The sequence below is a fragment of the Triturus cristatus genome, chromosome 7 (assembly GCF_964204655.1).
Source record: "Triturus cristatus chromosome 7, aTriCri1.1, whole genome shotgun sequence".
NCBI classification, from domain to species: domain Eukaryota; kingdom Metazoa; phylum Chordata; class Amphibia; order Caudata; family Salamandridae; genus Triturus; species Triturus cristatus.
The window spans coordinates 1609860156-1609880228 of NC_140590.1; the positions used below are offsets into that span (position 1 = coordinate 1609860156).

The window sequence follows — 20073 nt, forward strand, 5'->3', positions numbered from 1 at the left end:
CGGGAGTGGCGAACAGGTCTATGTCTGGTTGTCCCCACTTTTGGAAGAAGGGGAGTAGAACCTTGGGGTGTAGTTCCCATTCGTGGATCTGTTGTGTGTGGCGACTTAGGAGGTCGGCCACTTGATTGTGGATCCCTGGGAGATGTTCTGCTAACAGGTAGATGTTTTGGGGAATTGCCCATCTCCAGATTTGCTGTGCCAGTTGGGACAGTTGGAGAGAGTGTGTCCCTCCCTGTTTCTGTATATAATACATTGTCGTCATGTTGTCTGTGCGTATGAGGACAGTTTTGTTCTTTAGGTGAATTTGAAAGGATTTTAGTGCTAGGAACACTGCTAAGAGTTCCAGGTGGTTGATGTGGAGCAGTTTTTGTTGACTGGTCCATCTGCCCTGAGTGGTATGGTGAAGGAGGTGGGCTCCCCACCCCGTGAGAGATGCGTCTGTAGTTAGCACAACTTGTGGAAGAGGCTCTAAGAACGGTCTCCCTTTGGACAGGTTGATGGTGTTCCACCATTTCAGTGAGCGAAGTGAGCGACTGTCCACCAACACCAGATCGGTAAGTTGTCCGTGAGCTTGGTTCCACTGTTGTGCTAAGCATTCCTGTAAGGGACGCATTTGAAGTCGTGCGTGTGGGACTATGGAGATGCATGACGCCATCATGCCTAGGAGCTGCATGAACACTCTTGCTGGAAGAGATGGATGAGTTTGAAAGTGAGAGATGAGATTTTGTATACTGGCTATCCTGGGAGTACTGGGATAGGCAATGGCTTTGGATGTATCTATGGTTGCTCCTAGATACTGATGTAAGTGGGAAGGTTGTAGGTGGGATTTGGGGTAGTTGATAGTGAATCCCAAATCGTGGAGAGTTTGAATCGTGCGATGAGTGTGGAGAACGCATTTTTGGTATGTATTGGCTTTTATGAGCCAATCGTCCAGATAGGGGAAGACATGGATCTGTTGTCTTCTGAGATGCGCTGCCACGACTGCTAGGCACTTGGTGAACACTCTGGGTGCTGTTGTTACTCCGAATGGGAGAACTGTAAATTGATAGTGTTGCCCATCTACCACAAATCGTAGATATTTTCTGTGAGCGGGATGCATAGGGATGTGAAAGTATGCGTCCTTGAGGTCCAATGTGGCGAGGAAGTCTCCCTGTTGTAAAAGTGGGAGGACTTGTTGGAGAGTGGTCATGTGAAAATGATCCGAATGTATATACTGGTTTAGTAGTCTGAGATCCAGTATGGGCCTTAGTGTTTTGTCCTTTTTGGGAATGAGGAAGTATAGAGAATATACCCCTTTTCCCTGATGTTGAAGGGGGACTGGTTCTATCGCATGTTTTTGTAACAGGGATTGAACTTCTTGTTTGAGGAGAGAGAGATGATGCGAGGACATTGGACGTTGTTTGGGTGGTATGTTTGGGGGGGATTGTATGAGTTCGAGGCAGTAGCCAGACTGGATAATTTGTCTTACCCACCTGTCTGTGGTGATGGAAGTCCAGACAGGTAGGAATTGTTGGAGTCGCCCCCCGACCGGAGTGGAATGGTCTGGGGGGAGTGGTGGCAAGTCACTGTTTGGTGGCTGGTGAGGTGCGGGTGTTGTTGTTGTTGCCCCGTCCTCGACCTTTGTTATTGTTTCCCCTATAACCTCCCCGGAAATAACCTCTGTTAGGGGATGTTTGTCCAGAATTTTTAAAGGTGGACGTGGTCTCAGTTGATGTGTTTTTGGAGCCTCCTCTATAAAAGGAGCGACGAAAGGAACCCCGGTTTTGAGGAGACTGCAGTGCTCCCATAGACTTGGCAGTTTCATTATCCTTTTTCATTTTTTCTAATGCAGTATCCACTGCAGGGCCAAATAGCTGCTCTTGGTTGAAAGGTTGAGCTAGAATTGCGGTTTGAACCTCCGGTTTAAAACCGGAAATAGGGAGCCAGGCATGTCGTCTGAGTAAGACGCTAGTATTGACCGCTCTAGAAGCAGTGTCTGCTGCATCTAAGGCGCATTTAATGGAGGCATTAGATATTAATTTGCCTTCTTGGATGAGGTCAGAGGCCTGGGACTTAAAGGGTTCAGGCAGATGTTGCATAAGGTCCTCAAGTTGGTCATAATGCGCTCTATCATACCTGGCTAACAGGGCCTGGGTATTCGCAATACGCCAATGGTTAGCCGCCTGCGCGGCGACCCGTTTGCCTGAGGCTTCTAAAAGCTTAGACTCTTTGTCTGGGGGAGGCGTTTCTCCAGTTGTCTGTGAGTTAGCGCGCTTCCTGGCATTTGATACGACTAAGGAGTCTAAAGGGAGCTGGGCCTTAATGTATGCAGGGTCTTGCGGGGCTGGTCGGTACTTTTTTTCGATGCGTGGGTTGAGAACCCTAGCTCGAACAGGGTCCTTAAAGACCTCAGTAGCATGCTTTATAACCCCTTTGATCATGGGCAGTATGTGCACAGTCTTTTGTGACTGCTCAAAGGTATCAAGGAGAAAGTCCTCTTCAAGGGCGTCTGTGTGCATTGTGACGCCGTGGAATGTTGCTGCCCTATTTATAAGTTGGCCGAACCCTAGGTGGTCATCAGGAGGGGAGGGCTTGGAGGGGTAGGTAGTGGGGTCAGGCATGTCAGGTATAGGATAAGACCAGTCATCCATGGGTGCTGGGTCTGGGAACGTAAAAGGGTCGTTTGGATCAACAGGATCATTAAATAAATCAGGGTCCGCCCCTCCCCCTAAGTCATCATTATCATCCTGTGGAGGAGGTGAATGATAGGGAGATGGTAAAGGTAAAGGTAAAGGAGAATCAGGAGGAGGAGGGGGGGACGGGTTAGGAGGTAAAACAGGAGAGGAAGGACGAAGTGGTGAAGTAGCACAGTCCTTTTTCCGTATGGGAGCTGGGGGAGGTGTAGTGTCCAGCTTCCGCTTTTTATATGGGATGGCAGTCACATGTCCCGTGTTAGGATTGATGTAGATCCGCTTTTGAGTAGGATCTGGTCGAAAAAGTTCATCTGGCTCCGAAGGTGGTGTCTGCGATGTCCGCTTCGGGTCTTTATGAGCTTTTTTCGGCGGGGACGCAGTTTTCGGCGCCGATGATTTTTTCGGGTCCGATGGATTTTTCGGAGCCGACTGAGTTTTCGGTGCCGACTGAGTTTTCGGTGCCGACTGAGTTTTCGGTGCCGATTGAGTTTTCGGTGCCGACTGAGTTTTCGGTGCCGACTGAGTTTTCGGTGCCGATGGACTTTCAGGCATCGATGTTGAAGAACGTCTCGGTGCCGGTGGAGACTTCGGTGCCGAGGAACGTTTCTGTGCCGAAGGAGATTTCGGTCTTGGAGCCTGTTTCGGTGCCAACAGTGGGTTTTTGGGTGCCGAGGGTGTTAAAGGCACAATCAGGTGAGGTTTGCTCGAGCCCGAGCCACCCACAGGCTTAGATGTCTTCGGAGCCGGGCCCGAGGGCGGGGCTTCTGAAGAGGATTTCCGGTCGCGACTGGGCCCAGCTGGCGGAGTCTTGACCAATGCTTTTTTGGATGGGGTAGGGGCAGGGGGGGTGGTACTCACACGCTGCCCTGGAGTGATGAGGTCATCGGAATCGTCGGCCTCGGACACGATCTCGAGATCTTCGGTGTCGTCTTCGGGAACATCTTGAGCAAAGATGTCCTCCGGTTCTGGAGCTGGTTTGGCCATAATATGGCGTCGAGCTCTTCGGTCCCGGAGGGTCTTCTTCGAACGGAAAGCGGAACAAGCTGGACAGGTGGACTCGTTGTGTTCCGGCGACAGGCAGAGGTTACAAACCTCGTGGTGGTCACTGTGGGGGAACTTCGCTCCACACTGGGGGCATTTTTTGAAGGGTGTCCTGTCCATCAGCCGCTTGCGGAACCGGTCCGAGTTGAGTTCGACGTCGATGGAGATTAAGTATTTAAAATGATTGCTAGAAGTTTTCTGCTGGAGCGGAAAAAAGTTCATCCGAACCCAATGGCGGAAAAAAACAATCTGCCGATGGAGTGGATGCCCATGCGCACTGTTGTCCAGGGGAGGAGTCACCAACCTCGTGACCAAAGGCTTCTTCCAAAGACAACAACAACCTGCAATCATCCGAGCCCAACACCAGATGGCGATCTTATCCTCAGTGTGTGATCTGCAGCTCATATGCCTCGAACCTTCTGTTGTGGCGTCCATGTGCCCTGTGCTGTGAGATGTAACAGATGAGCTCCCCAGCCGGAGAGCGATGCGTCTGCTGTTAGGATTATTTGTGGGACCGGGTCCAGGAACGGTCGACCTCTGGAAAGGTTTGTGGTGTTCCACCACTGCAGAGAGCGATGTGTGCGACCGTCTACCAACACCAGATTTGCCAGTTGTCCCTGGGCCTGGTTCCACTGGCGCGCTGAGCACACCTGGTGTGGACGCATTTGGAGTCTTGCATGGGGCACTATGAAGATGCAAGAGGCCATCATCCCTATCATTTGCTTAAACACTCTTGCTGGGAGAGAGTGTTGAGATATGAATTTTTGACGCAGAGCCTGTATCTTTGCTATCCTGGCAGGATTGGGATAGGCTATGGCTTTTGAGGGGTCTATGGTGGCACCGAGGTATTGTTTTGTGTGTGATGGTACCAGGTGGGATTTTTGATGGTTCACCGTGAAACCTAGCTGATGGAGTAGTTGGACTGTAGCGGCGGTGTGTTGCACACATTGATCGGAGGACGTGGCTTTTATTACCCAGTCGTCCAGATACGGGAAGACGTGAATGTGCTGTCTTCTGAGGTGTGCGGCCACTACTGCTAGGCACTTGGTGAAAACCCTTGGTGCTGTTGTTACCCCGAACGGGAGCACCTTGAACTGGTAATGTTGCCCATCCACCACAAATCTGAGGTACTTTCTGTGAGACAGGTGTACTGGGATATGAAAGTATGCGTCTTTCAAGTCCAGAGTGGTGAGAAAATCGTTCTGGGAAAGAAGTGGGAGAACTTGTTGAAGGGTTACCATGTGAAAATGGTCCGAATGTATGTAAGTGTTTAGAGGTCTGAGATCTAGGATAGGTCGTAGAGTCTCGTCTGTCTTTGGAATCAGAAAGTACAAGGAGTAGACCCCTAAATTTAGCTGATTTATGGGGACCTGCTCTATGGCTCCTTTTTGCAGGAGGGAGATCACCTCCTGTTTTAGTAGTGCAGTATGTTCTTGAAACATAGGGCGGTGCCTGGGTGGATTGTTTGGGGGGGCAGATGTTAGTTCTAAGCAATACCCTGACTGAATAATTTGTGTCACCCATCTGTCTGAGGTGATTGTCTCCCAGACGTGAAGGAAATGTTGTATTCTGCCCCCGACCGGAGTGGAATGGTCTAGAGGGAGAGGGGGAAAGTCATTGGGTATTAGTTGTGGCAGAGCGGGCGGTATTTGTCTTGCCTCTGCCCTTGTTATAATTTCCTCTGTATCCGCCTCTTTGATAACCCTTTGTGAAGGTAGATTGAGGAGGGGCGGCGAAAGGAGCGCCTAGGAGTGTGTGACTGTAGGGCTCCCATGGATTTCGCCGTGTCAGTATCTTTTTTCATCTTTTCGAGGGCTTCGTCAACTTTTGGGCCAAATAGATGATCTTGGTCGAATGGGTGATTTAATATAGAGGCTTGTACCTTAGGTTTAAAACCTGAAACTCTGAGCCAGGCATGGCGACATAGAAGGACACTGGTGTTTATGGTCCTGGAGGCTGTATCTGCTGCATCTAGGGAACAGCGAATAGAGGTATTAGTTATTAGTTTTCCCTCTTGGATCAATTCATTGTCCCTGTTCTTATATTTTTCAGGGAGATGGTGCATGATGGTCTCTAACTCATCGTAATGTGCCCTGTCGTATCTGGCCAATAGCGCTTGCGTGTTGGCGATACGCCATATGTTGGCGGCTTGTGACGCAGTGCGCTTCCCTGACGCGTCTAGGAGCTTGGACTCTTTGTCAGGTGGTGGTGTTTCGCCTGACGCCTAAGAATTGGAGCGTTTCCTAGCTGTAGATACCACTAGGGAATCCAAAGGTGCAGGGCCTTCAATATATGAAGGGTCTGTGGGGGCGGCTTTGTATTTCTTCTCTATACGGGGGTTTAGGACCCTGGCCCTGACTGGGTCTTTAAAGACCTCCGGTGCATGTTTAACCACCCCTTTTAACATAGGTAGGATGGCAGTAGACCTATGTGCGTCGTCAAAGGTGTCTAGGAGAAAATCCTCCTCTACTGGGTCAGTGTGTAACTCCACCCCGTAGTAGTGTGCCGCCCTTTGTAATAAGTGGTGAAAACCCAAGGAATCTTCAGGTGGGGATGGCCTAGATGGGTTAAGGTCATCCTGTGGGACATCTGGGATGTCCGGATTATTGTAGTCGTCCCATGGGTCTGGAGATCCAGTAGGGGTGGGATCCTGAGGCACATCTGCTGGATCATAAAATGGGTCTCCTAAGTCGTCTGGGACCGGAGACAAGGTTGGGGAACGATGTGGGGGTGGTTTTTTGTAGACAATGTCAAATGTCCAGTTTTTGGATCCTTGGTGAGAGTCTTTTGGAGAGGATCCGGTGTAAAAAGTTCTTGGGACACTGGTTGCTCGGCCGGCGCCGAAGTTTTCGGGGCCGACGGCTTTTTAGGCTTGTCCATGCCGTGCTTCTTTGGGACTTCTGATTTTTTGGTCGGCGCCGAAGAAGGCTTCGGCACGGGAGTGTCGGTGCCGAGGGCCTTGTGATGTTTGGTCGGCACCGGCAAGGCAGGTTTCGACACCGAAGGCTTTGGTACGGGGTTCGGTGTGGAGATGGAGGCTGATCTTTTCTTCGGTGCCGAAGGGTGTTTTTCGGCACCGATAGTAGGCTGGCTCGAGCCCAAGCTGCCGGAAGGCTTAATAGGCTTCTTTACCGGGCCCGAAGGTGGGGTGTGAGAAGCAGTATCCTTGGTCTTACCTAGGCCCGAAGGCGAAGGTGTGACCGAAGCGTTTGTGGGTATCGGCGTGGGTGTGGGAGGGGGTATTGTACTCACGACCCTCTGCGCCGGGGTGATGTCCTCCACATCGGAGTCGTCGGCCTCGGAAGCACTGACGAGGTCATCGTCCTCTTCTTCGATGTTCTGCTGTCCCGGAGCTTCGACGTCGTCCCCGAAGATGTCGACTGGAGCGGAGGTCGAGGAGTGCGCCATGTTGCGTCTAGCCCGTCGATCTCGAATAGTCTTTTTAGAGCGAAACGACTTGCAGGCGGGACAGTCTCGAGCCTCGTGTTCAGGGGAGAGGCAGAGGTTGCACACCTCGTGGAGATCGGTGTGGGGAAACTTGGACCCACATCGAGGGCACTTCTTGAAAGGAGTTCTTTCCATCAGCCCAGACCGGAGCCGGAATAGGCCCGAAGGCCGCCGTTGACGACCGGAATCGAAGAAGTGCCGAAGAGAAGGTGATGAAGATGATTTATTATCTGAAGGATCTCAATGAGCAAGGATTTTGCGTCGACCGTTGAACTGGAAAGTTCGGAACCGGAGCGCGAAGTATTGCATCCGAGCCCGATGGCGGAAAAAACACAATCTGAGGATGGAGCCGAAGCCCATGCGCAATACGAACCAAGGGAGGAGTCACCGAACTTGTGACTTCCAAAGACTTTCCAAGAGGAAAAACAAACTGCAAACATCCGGGCCCAACACCAGATGGCGAGCTATGCACAGTGTATAATCTGCAGCTCATATGCCTCGAACACATTGTTTAATCTCAAAGTCTCTAAAATACCTATTTAAGATCTGACCGTAGAAGGGCCATTACTGTGCAGGAAGATGAATTTCTTCATGCCACCGCGTAAAAATGAATAATATGAAGGGTGCTAACTTGATTAGATATTATCACTAAGGGGTTTGCTCTGTCAAAGAAGCGCGTCAAGCTGAAATTCTTCAGAGTGGCTGCTCTCTGTTGCCATCCATAACTCATTAGCAACCCGGTAGTATTGGGTAAAGGCAGCCGCCTTAATGAACAAGCCATACTACAAAACCAACCCTAAAACTAAAGCACAGCTGCCAACCTTATAATAATTTTAACTGAGAGAAGTGGTCGTGGCCTTGGCAAGTGGGTGGGGGAATCGTTATATGATCTCTGGATTCCCTTCTCTGCCTGAACAGTCCCAATGAGCCACCCCATGCCGTTAAAGCAAGGATGAACTCATCTGGAGCAACCTCCCAAGTCCTGGGGAAGTTTAACATGGAGCCCCACAGTGCAAAGCATTTATACCTGAGCTGGAAACCTATTTTATGAAAGGGTTTCCAGGTAACTGTGTGTTAGTGGCGGGTGGGAAGAATGCAAGACCCACTACATCCCTAAGGAAACTAAAAATGGAAGAAGGGCACACAGAGAAAGAACATTTGTAGACTACAAATTCAGTGCCTATCTTAAAAGTATCATCGCACATCATCATTACATTGATTCAACGTAAAATTAAATAGCCCACTATATTATGTTGCTAAGCATGCTGAACAGATGCTGATACTTAATATTTAATTGCATTGATGTGAACAGGATACTAGATCAGAAATGTCAGATTCACAGATGAGGATGTAATGTTTGTGAAGCCGCTAGGAATAGCAGCTATTCCAGCACGGATAATCACAGCACTGACGTGCACCCACCACTGGCCTGGCAAGGTGCTGTAAGCTGTTTCTGCCCTCGCGCACTTAAGCTCAACCGTAGCTGTATTTGAAAGTCTTGGGAATCGGTATTGATGCAGAAAGTTTCTTTTGCAGATCATCAGCAGACAGCTGAAATGGCTGTCACAAGACTGTGCTACTAAGTTCACATCACCAATAAATGAACTTGCAAATGTTGCCTGTTATTGGCTGTCAAGCAGCTCGATCATCTGCAGAAGATTCACAGCACCCAAAGGACTCATTTTGTCAGTGAAAGTTCACACTTCCTTTGTGGACGTTAAAGTAGAAAGACAAAATGTCACTCACAATGACTGACAACTGAACCACCCTATGACACTCCTGTGGGATGATTCAATATGTGAATAAGACCACAACTGGCCAATGAGTGAAGGTGCTGACCCAAAGCTCCTCTCTATGACCAATAACTGGAGAGCTCTGTCACAAAACCCTTCTATGTGAATGTATTATTATGAATTCATATAACATGCTGTTGTCAAGATAATTAAAGGCTGTCTCTGTGCGAGACCTAAAATGTACAGTTGACGTATATACAGTGGGTCACTGACAATCATGACTATGACAGAAGATATTCCTAAGGGTTCTTTTGAAAGATAGTTTCACCTAGGTGGGCACTACTAAATGAAATGACAAAATTTAAGATAAACAGAAATGATCGAGTGCACTCAATCTGATAGGAAAGGAACAGCATCATGATGAAAAGCAGCTTGACATCTATACAAAGTAAGATACTTTGGACCTCTGTGCATAACCACTAGATTAGATAGACTAACTGAAAGAAAAAGAGAAAGGAATATGCTACTTACCAGTATGCATCTGTTCTTGGCATGTAGAGCTGCAGAGCCACACACTTAGGATAAGATCGCCATCTGGTGTTGGGCTCGGATGATTGCAGGTTGTTGTTGTCTTCGGAAGAAGCCTTTTGGTCACGAGATAGGTGACTCCTCCTCTGGACAACAGTGCACATGGGCATCCACTCCATCCTCAGATTGTTTTTCGCCATGATGGGAAATGATGGAGTGTATAAGAATAAAGAGAAAGGATGTCCATGTGTAATGTCTAATTAAGACAATGCTGGAACAGATACAGGTCCCAGGGAGGTGGGTGGGCGTGTGTGGCTCTGCAGTTCTACATGCCAAGAACAGATGCATACTGGTAAGTAGCATATTCCGTTTGAGGCATATGAGCTGCAGATCACACACTTAGGATAGACTATATAGCAGTGTCTCCCCTAGCGGTGGTCACCTGTATCTGTTGCAGCAGTTTGGAATAGAGTTTTTAGGACAGCTTGGCCTACGGAAGCTTGTTGTTTGGATTGCACATCAACACAGTAATGTTTAGTGAAGGTGTGTGTGGTAGACCATGTGGCTGTTTGCAAATATCTTCTAAGGGAATGTTCCCTAAGAATGCCATGGAAGCCCCTATTTTACGTGTGGAGTGCGCTCTAGGGGGAACTGTAAGAGTGCGTTTAGCTTTTTGGTAACATATTTGGATACATTTAACTATCCACCTGGCTATACCTGACTTTGAAATGGGGTTGCCTTTATGTGGTGGAGAGAAAGCAACAAACAGTTGTTTGGTTTTGCGAAAAGGTTTGGTTCTGTCGATGTAATAAAGCAAGGCTCTTTTAACATCTAAGGTATGAAGGGCTCTCTCAGCTACTGAGTCTGGATTAGGGAAGAAGACTGGCAGCTCGACTGATTGGTTAAGATGGAAAGGGGAAATGACTTTTGGTAGGAATTTTGGGTTTGTCCTAAGAACCACTTTGTTACGATGTAGTTGTAGAAATGGTTCTTCAATAGTTAAGGCCTGTATCTCACTTACCCTTCGCAGGGATGTGATTACGATAAGGAAAGCCACTTTCCATGTAAGGAATTGAATTGTAGTTCGCATTTATGCATAGGTTAAAATGGAGGGCCCATGAGACTTGTTAGAACAATATTTAGATTCAACACTGGAGAAGGTGGTAATCTGGGAGGAATCATTCTTTTGAGACCTTCCATGAAGGCTTTGATGGCTGGTACCTTAAATAGTGACAAGTGTTGTCCATTTTGTAAGTAGGCTACTAACGCTGCTAGGTGTAGACGTATGGAGGAATACGCTAAATTGCATCTTTGCAAGTGTAGTAAATAGCAAATAATGTTTTGGATGGAAGCATCCAGTGGAGGTATATTATTGTTAGTGCAGTAAATGGCAAATCTTTTCCATTTTGCAGCATAACATGCCCTAGTAGTAGGTCTTCTAGCTTCTTTTATGATATTCATACAGTCTGGTGGGAGATTGAGGTAACCGAACTCTAAGACTTCAGGAGCCAGATCGCCAAGTTCAGTTGCTGTGGATCTGGGTGCCTGATTTCTCCATGGTTCTGGGTTAATAAGGCCGGGGAAAGGCGCAGTTTTTGATGTGGAACTAGCGAGAGTTCCAGAAGTGTCATGAACCAGGGTTGACGTGCCCAAGTGGGAGCTACTAGAATCAGTTTTAGAGACTGTTGTTTGAGCTTGCGTACCACAAATGGAATGAGTGGGAGAGGCGGAAAAGCGTACGCAAATGTGCCTGACCAGTTCATCCATATTACATTGCCCTTCGACTGTGGGTGTGGAAACCTGGCGGCGAAGGTTGGGCATTTTGCGTTTTCGTGTGTAGCGAACAGGTCTATGTCTGGTTGGCCCCATTTTTGGAAGAATGGGAGTAGGACTTTGGGGTGTAATTCCCATTCGTGGATTTGTTGTGTCTGTCGACTTAGGAGATCGGCAATCTGGTTGTGAACCCCTGGAAGGTGTTCCGCTAGCAGGTAGATGTTTTGGGGATTTGCCCATCTCCAAATGTTCTGTGTGAGTTGGGACAGTTGGAGAGAATGTGTCCCCCCCTGTTTTTGTATGTAATACATGGTGGCCATGTTGTCTGTGCGGATGAGGACAGTTTTGTTCCTTAGATGTACTTGAAAAGATTTCAGTGCTAGGAACACCGCTAGAAGTTCTAGGTGATTGATATGGAGCAGTTTTTGTTGAGTGGTCCATTTGCCCTAAGTGGTGTGTTGTAGGAGATGGGCTCCCCACCCTGTGAGAGATGCGTCGGTTGTCAGCACTACTTGTGGAAGAGGCTCAAAGAACGGTCGTCCTTTGGACAGGTTGATGGTGTTCCACCATTTCAGTGAGCGAAGTGAGCGACTGTCCACCAACACCAGATCGGTAAGTTGTCCGTGAGCCTGGTTCCACTGTTGTGCTAGACATTCTTGCAAGGGACGCATTTGCAGTCGTGCGTGAGGCACAATGGAGATGCATGACGCCATCATGCCTAACAGTTGCACAAACACTCTTGCTGGAAGAGAGTGTTGAGTTTGAAATTTTAAGATGAGGTTTTGTATGTTGGCTATCCTGGCTGTGCTGGGATAAGCTATGGCCTTGGAAGTATTTATGGTGGCTCCCAGATATTGATGTATGTGGGAGGGTTGCAGTTGAGATTTGGGATAGTTGATGGTAAATCCCAAGTTGTGTAAGGTTTGAATAGTGCGGTGAGTGTGGAGAACGCATTTGTTGAAAGTATTGGCTTTTATGAGCCAATCGTCGAGATACGGGAAGGCATGGATTTGTTGTCTCCTGAGGTGCGCTGCCACTACTGCTAGGCATTTGGTGAATACCCTGGGTGCAGTTGTTACTCCGAATGGGCGGACCGTAAACTGATAGTGCTGTCCGTCTACCACAAATCTTAGGTACTTCCTGTGAGCAGGATGCATGGGGATGTGAAAGTATGCGTCCTTGAGGTCCAATGTGTCAAGGAAGTCATCTTGTTGAAGTAGTGGGAGGACTTGTTGGAGAGTGATCATATGGAAGTGATCTGAGTGTATGTACTGATTTAGTAGTCTGAGGTCGAGTATGGGTCTTAACGTCTCGTCCTTTTTGGGGATTAGGAAGGATAGAGAATATACTCCTGTACCCTGATGTTGGTGTGGAACTGGTTCTATTGCGTGTTTTTGAAGTAAGGACCGAATTTCCTGTTTGAGGAGTGTAAGATGGTGTGGTGACATTGGACGGTGTTTGGGTGGTATGTGTGGGGGGGTGTTTGAGTTCGAGGCAGTAACCAAACTGGATAATTTGTCTTACCCACTTGTCTGTTGTAATGGAATTCCAGACAGGTAGGAACTGTTGAAGTCTTCCCCCGACCGGAGTGGAATGGTCTGGGGGGAGTGGAGGCAAGTCACTGTTAAGTGGCTGGAGAGGTGCGGGTGTTGGTATTGCCCCGACCTCGGCCCTTGGTGTTGTTTCCTCTATATCCTCCTCTAAAATATCCTCTGTTAGGGGATGTTTGCGCGGAGGTTTTGAATGTGGAAGAGGTGTCTGTCCCAACATTTTTGGAGGCTCCCCTATAGAAGGAGCGTCGAAAGGAGCCTCGTGGTTGTGGAGACTGTAATGCTCCCATTGATTTAGCAGTCTTGTTATCTTTTTTCATCTTCTCAAGTGCAGTATCTACTGCGGGCCCAAATAGTTGCTCTTGGTTGAATGGTTGACCAAGTATTGTTGTTTGTACTTCCGGCTTAAAGCCTGAAATACGTAGCCATGCATGGCGTCTAAGTAGTATGCTTGTGTTGACAGCCCTAAAAGCAGTGTCCGCGGCGTCTAGTGCACATCTGATTGATGCGTTAGATATGAGTTTCCCCTCTTGGATGAGGTCATTGGCCTGGGATTTGTACTGATCTGGTAGGTGTTGTAAAAGATCTTCTAACTGATCATAATGAGCCCTATCATATCGGGCTAATAGGGCTTGTGGGTTGGCAATACGCCATGGTTAACAGCTTGTGCTGCAACTCTTTTGCCCGAGGCCTCTAATAGCTTGGACTCTTTGTCTGGGTGCGATGTGTCTCCTGTTGTTTGGGAGTTAGCCCGCTTTCTTGCGTTTGAAACTACTAAAGAGTCTAGAGGGAGCTGTGCTTTAATGTAAGCGGGATCTTGTGGGGCAGGTCTATATTTTTTTTCAATTCGGGGGTTAAGAACCCTAGCTCTGACAGGGTCTTTAAAAACCTCTGTGGCGTGTTTTATGACTCCCTTAATTATGGGCAAGATTTGAACAGATTTTTGAGACTGTACGAATGTGTCTAGAAGAAAGTCTTCTTCGGGTGTATCTGAATGCATGGTGACGCCATGGAAAAGTGCCGCCCAGTTTATCAGCTACCCAAACCCTAGGTGGTCATCTGGAGGGGAGGGTTTGGAGGGGTATGTAGTGGGATCAGGAATATCAGGTAAAGGGTAAGCCCAGTCATCTAAGGGTGCTGTATCTGGCAGTGTGAAAGGATCATTGGGATCATTAAGGTCATCCGGATCACCCCCTCCCCCTAAGTCATCATCATCATCCTGTGGAGGTGGTGAATGTGAAGGAGATGGTAGAGAAGAAGGAGGTGGGGGCAGGGGGGGTGGGGTGAGAGGTGATATAGGAGAGGAAGGACGAATGGGTGAGGTGGCGGAGTCCTTCTTCTTTATGGGAGCTGGAGAAGGTGTTGTGTCCAGCTTCCTTTTCTTGTATGGCACAGCGGTGACATGTCCAGTTTTTGGATTGATATAAATCCTTTTTTGCATGGGATCAGGGCGAAAAAGTTCTTCATTGTCCGAAAGTGGCTTTGGTGCCGATTTTTTCGGTTCCGATCTATGCTTTGGATGATCGGTAGAGTCTTTTTGGACTTTAGACAGTTGTTTCGGTACCGATGATGGTTTCGGTGCCGATGATGATTTCGGTGCCGAAGAACTTTTCGGTGCCGGCGGGGATTTCGGTGCCGAAGAACGTTTCGGTGCCGGTGGAGATTTCGGTCTCGATGGTTTCGGAGCGTGCTTCGGTGCCGAGAGGTCTTGAGTCTTCGGTGCCGAAGGTATTGTGGGTACTATAACATGTGGTTTGCTCGAGCCCGAGCCACCTGTAGGCTTATATTTCTTCGGAGCCGAGCCCGAGGGCGGGGCTTCTGAAGACGATTTTCGGTCGCGACTGGGCCCAGCTGGCGGAGTCTTGACCAATGCCTTTTTTGGGGGGGTTGGGGTAGGGGCACTGGTACTCACTCGTTGCCCCGGAGTGATGAGGTCATCGGAATCGTCCACTTCGGATATGATTTGTAGGTTTTCAGAATCTTCTTCCGGGACATCCTGGGCAAAGATGTCCTCTGGTTCTGGAGCTGGTCTGGCCATGATATGGCGTCGAGCTCTTCGGTCCCGGATGGTTTTCTTAGATCGGAATGCGGCGCAGGCTGGACAGCTGGATTCGTTATGTTCCGGCGAGAGGCACAGGTTGCAGACCTCGTGGTGGTCACTGTGGGGGAACTTTGCTCCACATTGGGGGCATTTTTTAAAAGGTGTCCTTTCCATGAGCCGTGTCCGGAACCGGTCCGATTGAATTTCGACGTCGAGTTGTAAAGGTTTTTCGCTTCGAAAGCTGGATTTTCAGAAGTTTTCAGCCGGAGTGGAAAAGTTCATCTGAACCCAATGGCGGAAAAAAACAATCTGAGGATGGAGTGGATGCCCATGCGCACTGTTATCCACAGGGGGAGTCACCTATCTCGTGACTAAAAGGCTTCTTCCGAAGACAACAACAACCTGCAATCATCCGAGCCCAACACCAGATGGCGATCTTATCCTAAGTGTGTGATCTGCAGCTCATATGCCTCGAACAGTAGTTTCCTGAATGTGAGCAACTGGATGATCCAATCATCCACTTAGAAGGATGGTAAAGAAGCTATGCTCCAAGACAGCGACAAACACAAGAGGAAGGAAAGCCACTGAGTAAGAAGCCTAGATATAAGAGTGTCAAGAAAACTAGCCAATGGTAAGCCATGGGCTGACTCTAAGCCCACTCTAAGTTTTAGTATGGTCCCCAAGAGGTCTTTCGACCTAAAAAAAACATTTGTGAAAACTTACATATGGTCAATGGGTGGAAGAGTATGAAGACTTTGTGCAAAGCCATTCTTCCCGACTGACATTTTGCAGTCTGCACTGCAGTGCCTAATTTAACATCGCTGCAGATGTAGGTGGTGAAATGCCCTTCGGCAGGGTGGGAAGGGAAGTGGGGGCACAATGAGACAGCCCCATAAAAAAGCAGCAATCACTGCTAGGCAAACAGAAGCATTGAGCGTAAGTTGGTGTTTGCCCCACGTGAAATGTTGGCAAATCGGATGAAAGCTGCCATTTCTTGCAGACCAACCTATATCACATGTGAAGAGAGATACAGGATTCAAGTCTGAAGTTAAAGTGGGGCACAGATGTTCATTTGAAAAATATCTTTTTCGTTGAACATGACATTACAAAAATGCCAAGAATTAGGCAAAATGACAAGGTAGACGACTTGTCTACATATAGTTTTGACATGGTGATCCACTGCTGTAGGCCTCATTATTGCTGCAGAGCTTTGATAAAGGGGGTCAAAGATGCTTTGTTAGGGCCATGCTTCATTAAGCTTACACCACCCAATTCCTTGTTAAAGAGTTCTTAGCTGCAAGATGATGTATAATCAATGCAACACAAGACATTTGTCTTCTGCTGTGACACACTCCGGGGGCTAGAGAGAGTGATAGAGAGGTACTGCGTTTTCAAAAATTAGCCTTCACATCTCCTGTCCCTTAAGGTATTGCCATGTGCTCAAAACTGCCTGCCTATCCTTGCTCAAAGTAGCTGCTAGAAGAGTGAAGTTGTTTAGGGCCAGGCTTAGGGACATAGTCTCACTTGACTGATGTTAAGTAGTGCCTGTCCCCATAACCTTGGGATGCAGAGAGAGGATGAATAAAATGCCAGAGAGGGAGTATAGGTGGACAACTGTTCAGATTCTTTCTACATTCTTTGTCGCCAACGAGTCATGCGGACCACAGGGTCTGGATCTGCAGATGTGCTCAACAAATGGCTAGATTTTGCTCCTCTTTGCAGGAAAGGTAGTTTGACTTAGTGCTTTCCAATGCAACGTCGTATGGTGGGTGGAATTGAAAGACCAACTGCCGTGAACTTGTTACATTCAGCAATGGGTTGTTCTTTTGTGTCCCTCTGGCCGGTGATCACCTGTATGACACAGAAGTGGCAGGAGCACAGTGTGACTTGTCACATAGCTGTCTACTCCGGGAACTCCCCGGGGGTCAAATCCTACCAAGAGGCACCTGCTATGAGTCCTCCTCTCTAGTGCTCACAGCTAAAATCAGTCTATCAAGGTCTGCTAATGAGAGGGCAGAACATTAGCAATTGAGAACCCCATGGAACTACTTCCGCATTTCTTTCGCTCACAAACTTTCTGAAGTCACTATTCTGAAAAATATTCATTTATTTGTGGACAGTTAGGCTCCTTGGTCTCCAGAACCAACATACTGAACAGCTTTAAAAACTGCACGGAGCTACACATATAAAGAGAATGAAGACAGAGATAGTCTATTGTTTTTGGTATTCATCTTTTGAATACATGTTATCTCTTGCCTCTTGGAGTTTATGTTCAAGGAAAACTCGCTGTGTGAATCTATGACTTAAGGTGAATCTATGACTTAAGGTGAACAAAAGGTTCTGGTAGTGAGAAAGCATATTTGGAGCTCAGCTTATGGGAGCCTGAGTCCACACATAATCTTGGACTGCCTTTTGGGAATGAGACTTTAGCTCCAGTACTCTAGCTAAAGGAGGCTATGCCATGTGTCTGACGAACTCAAATGCCAGCAGATCCCAGGGGGCCAAGAGCATTTAGATTTAGGACTCTCATGGGCATCATTTAGCCTCCATGCTCTTAATTAAACAATGCGTATTCAAAAGGAGTACTCACCAAAAAGACCTTTCCTAGTGGGATTGGCTTTGGAGAGTTCATTGCAGGGACTCCCTCCGATGACTAGGTCGAAGGGACCCCATTCTTCAACCTGAAACAGTCAGAAACACAGAGTCAGGACGTGGTAGGTATGGTCTGATTGGAGTCTGCAGAAGCAGGAGAGGAATAGAAGGTAGGGATTTGAAAAAGAAAATCAAAGTGAATGGCTTCAGATCAGTGTGGAAGCAGGTTAATGAGGAACGCAGGGCAAGAGCGAGAGGGGCCAAGGAAAGTAAGGCACAGAGGAATTTAAGCGGGCCAGGATAGAACACAGGGATATTTGGAAGAATGCATGCTAGAGGGATGTATGCGAGGACAGAGAAAAGGATGCAGGGCCAGAGAGAAATGGGCCATCAACAAAAATGTGGTGATAGAGGTAGGAAAGTTGGCGCAAATAAGGTAGAAGGGGCCAGAGGTAGGAGTGAGGAGCTAGAGCAATTACTACAGTACTAGGGGGAGGAACAAAGGGCCGGAGGAAGGACGCACTGCCAGAGGGTAGAACACAGTTCCAGCGGGAGGGAGGAAGACAGTATCTGAAGGAAGAAAAGGTCAGAGGGAGGAAGGAAGGGTCAAAAGGTGGGAGAAAGGAAGAGTAAGTGGGAAGAATGAGAGGTCAGAGGGAGGAGTGCAGTGTGACGGGGCAGAACTCAGGATCAGAAGGAGCAAGACTCAAAAGGAATAGGCAAGGTTAAACGACGAAACACAGATTCATTGGCGGGAAAGTAGGGTTAGAAGGAAGGCACAGGAGAAAAACTAGAAGAGGGCATGGTATACAGGAAAGGTAAACACAATTCTTAACATTTAACACTTGTCTTACAACGTTCTGTCCGTTATAACTTCACACAGGTAGCAATCCTATCATGTATTGTTCGTTTTCTATGTGTCCCAGAATGCTTTTGTAAAAATAAAATTGCATTTGTTGCAGACTCCCTTAGAAATATCAAATGAAATCCAAACAGCCCCTTAATTTTGCCTTTTTCAGATCTCTGTGTGGGATAAGATGGCTCTTCCCAGCCTTTACACCTCCCACAGATGGGAAACACATATAAATCTACAACAGATTTTCAAAAACAACTAGTGTAACTGTTAATAAAATGTTGTGGTGCATGAGTCTATTTATACCTACAAGCTTTGGCAAAGGGTAGCATATACTGTTCTTTAGGGAGGCGGATTTAAACAACCATGAAAAATTCTTTTAGGATAGCTGGTCGGGCCGGTGGTTTCTGCTTTATAACTCCATCAGAGAAGTATGAATTAATGTTGTCCAAACATGTGTACTGAGCGTCATGTAATCTGTTTATATAATGACGAAATATGCTTCTGATGAATGTACTATTGCAGCTTCACTCCATCTGCTAGTTAGAAACAGAACATTGTATAACCCACAATTCGCCTTGACATCCTGCTTCGTCATTTTTGTGGAAACGCTACAACCCATTGTAGAATTACTTGTTTTGATATTTTTTTGTCTTGTTGATTTGATACCCATGAAATATAAAATGTTCAGATGCATTTCCACTAGTATATAGGCTTTTGAACATTAATAATGTTAATTAAATTGTCTAATTCACTTGAAAGTCTGAGACAATCTTTAGTGGGAAACTTATGATATTCATACCAATGTATACCTGTAAAATATCATAAAATGGTCCTTCTGCTGATGAGGCGTGTCACTAACACGCTTTGCCAATGTGATCGCCTCAACGCAAAAACAAACCACTTTCAGCAGTGAAACATTTACTACTCTGATAAGTAAGTGCAGGTGTCACCCTTCTCAGTGCTTTCAGGAATGCATGCACCAAGGGAATCCTGAACAGGGGTGTGCATCATAGATTGCTTAATTCACTCAGATCAACAAAAGGGCTTGTCTCCATTACATCAATATATATGCTGACAATCTTTCTTATTTAATCATGCAAAAAATATTTCCATTTCACAATGGATCACCTTTTGGCGCAGGTCCTTCTAAGCTCCCTGGGTAAATTCATGAATTGCGGTGCTAGGCTCAAATGCACATTTAAACAAAAAAAACAAATTGTATTATTACCAATTTGCCTACTTTCCTCTTTCCGGTCCTAAGCTATAAGGTATCTAGACTCCAAAGACAGCTTTGATTTTAGCTTTCATCCTTATCTTTTGTTTTTAACTGATCCATTAGGCACCAAGATACCCTTCTGAGTAATACGCGCACCATACAAATTCTCATAGCGCAACATTCCAAGGAGGCATATATTTTCTTATTTAACCTTTATCTCTTATATTTTCTTGATTACCCTTATCTCTTTCTAGGGAGCCCTGCTATGCGGGGCTCGTGCATGATTCTTGGGGGATGCTGCTGTGCAGCCTCTTATCTTTTGCTGTTAAACTTGTTATGGACTAAGTCCTCAACTGTGTGAAGGCAGACTGTTAAGTGTTCAGTATGAAATTTGCTCACCCTCGTATATTTTGTTTAATCCCTAGTTTGGCCGGTGTTCTTTCTTCCTGCTACAGCACTTCTGAACAGGAAGCTGGACGCCTGGAAATGAAGTCCATTATGGTAAATCTATGCCACGCTCCTGTTGTTTGATTGCTGTTGTTTGGTACCTACTGTGGTAGAATGAATGGTCGAACTTAGGACCTTAAATGTTCCTTTAAGTTTTGTCACTGAGGGTCTCGAGAT

At 47.1% G+C, this 20073-nt stretch overlaps 1 protein-coding gene across 4 annotated transcripts in view; it reads right to left on the reverse strand.

Moving 5' to 3' along the window:
* The window catches only part of DNMT3B (DNA methyltransferase 3 beta), a 511613-nt gene that overhangs the window by 114530 nt on the left and 377010 nt on the right, over positions 1-20073 (reverse strand). For all 4 annotated transcript variants that reach the window (XR_014966866.1, XM_085619485.1, XM_085619484.1 and 1 more), the window contains one exon: positions 17376-17466. Coding sequence is in view for 3 of the 4 variants with exons in the window: in XM_085619485.1 (XP_085475611.1) it covers positions 17376-17466 (91 nt within the window). In the remaining variant the exon portion in view is untranslated. The remainder of the gene's footprint in view (positions 1-17375; positions 17467-20073) is intronic.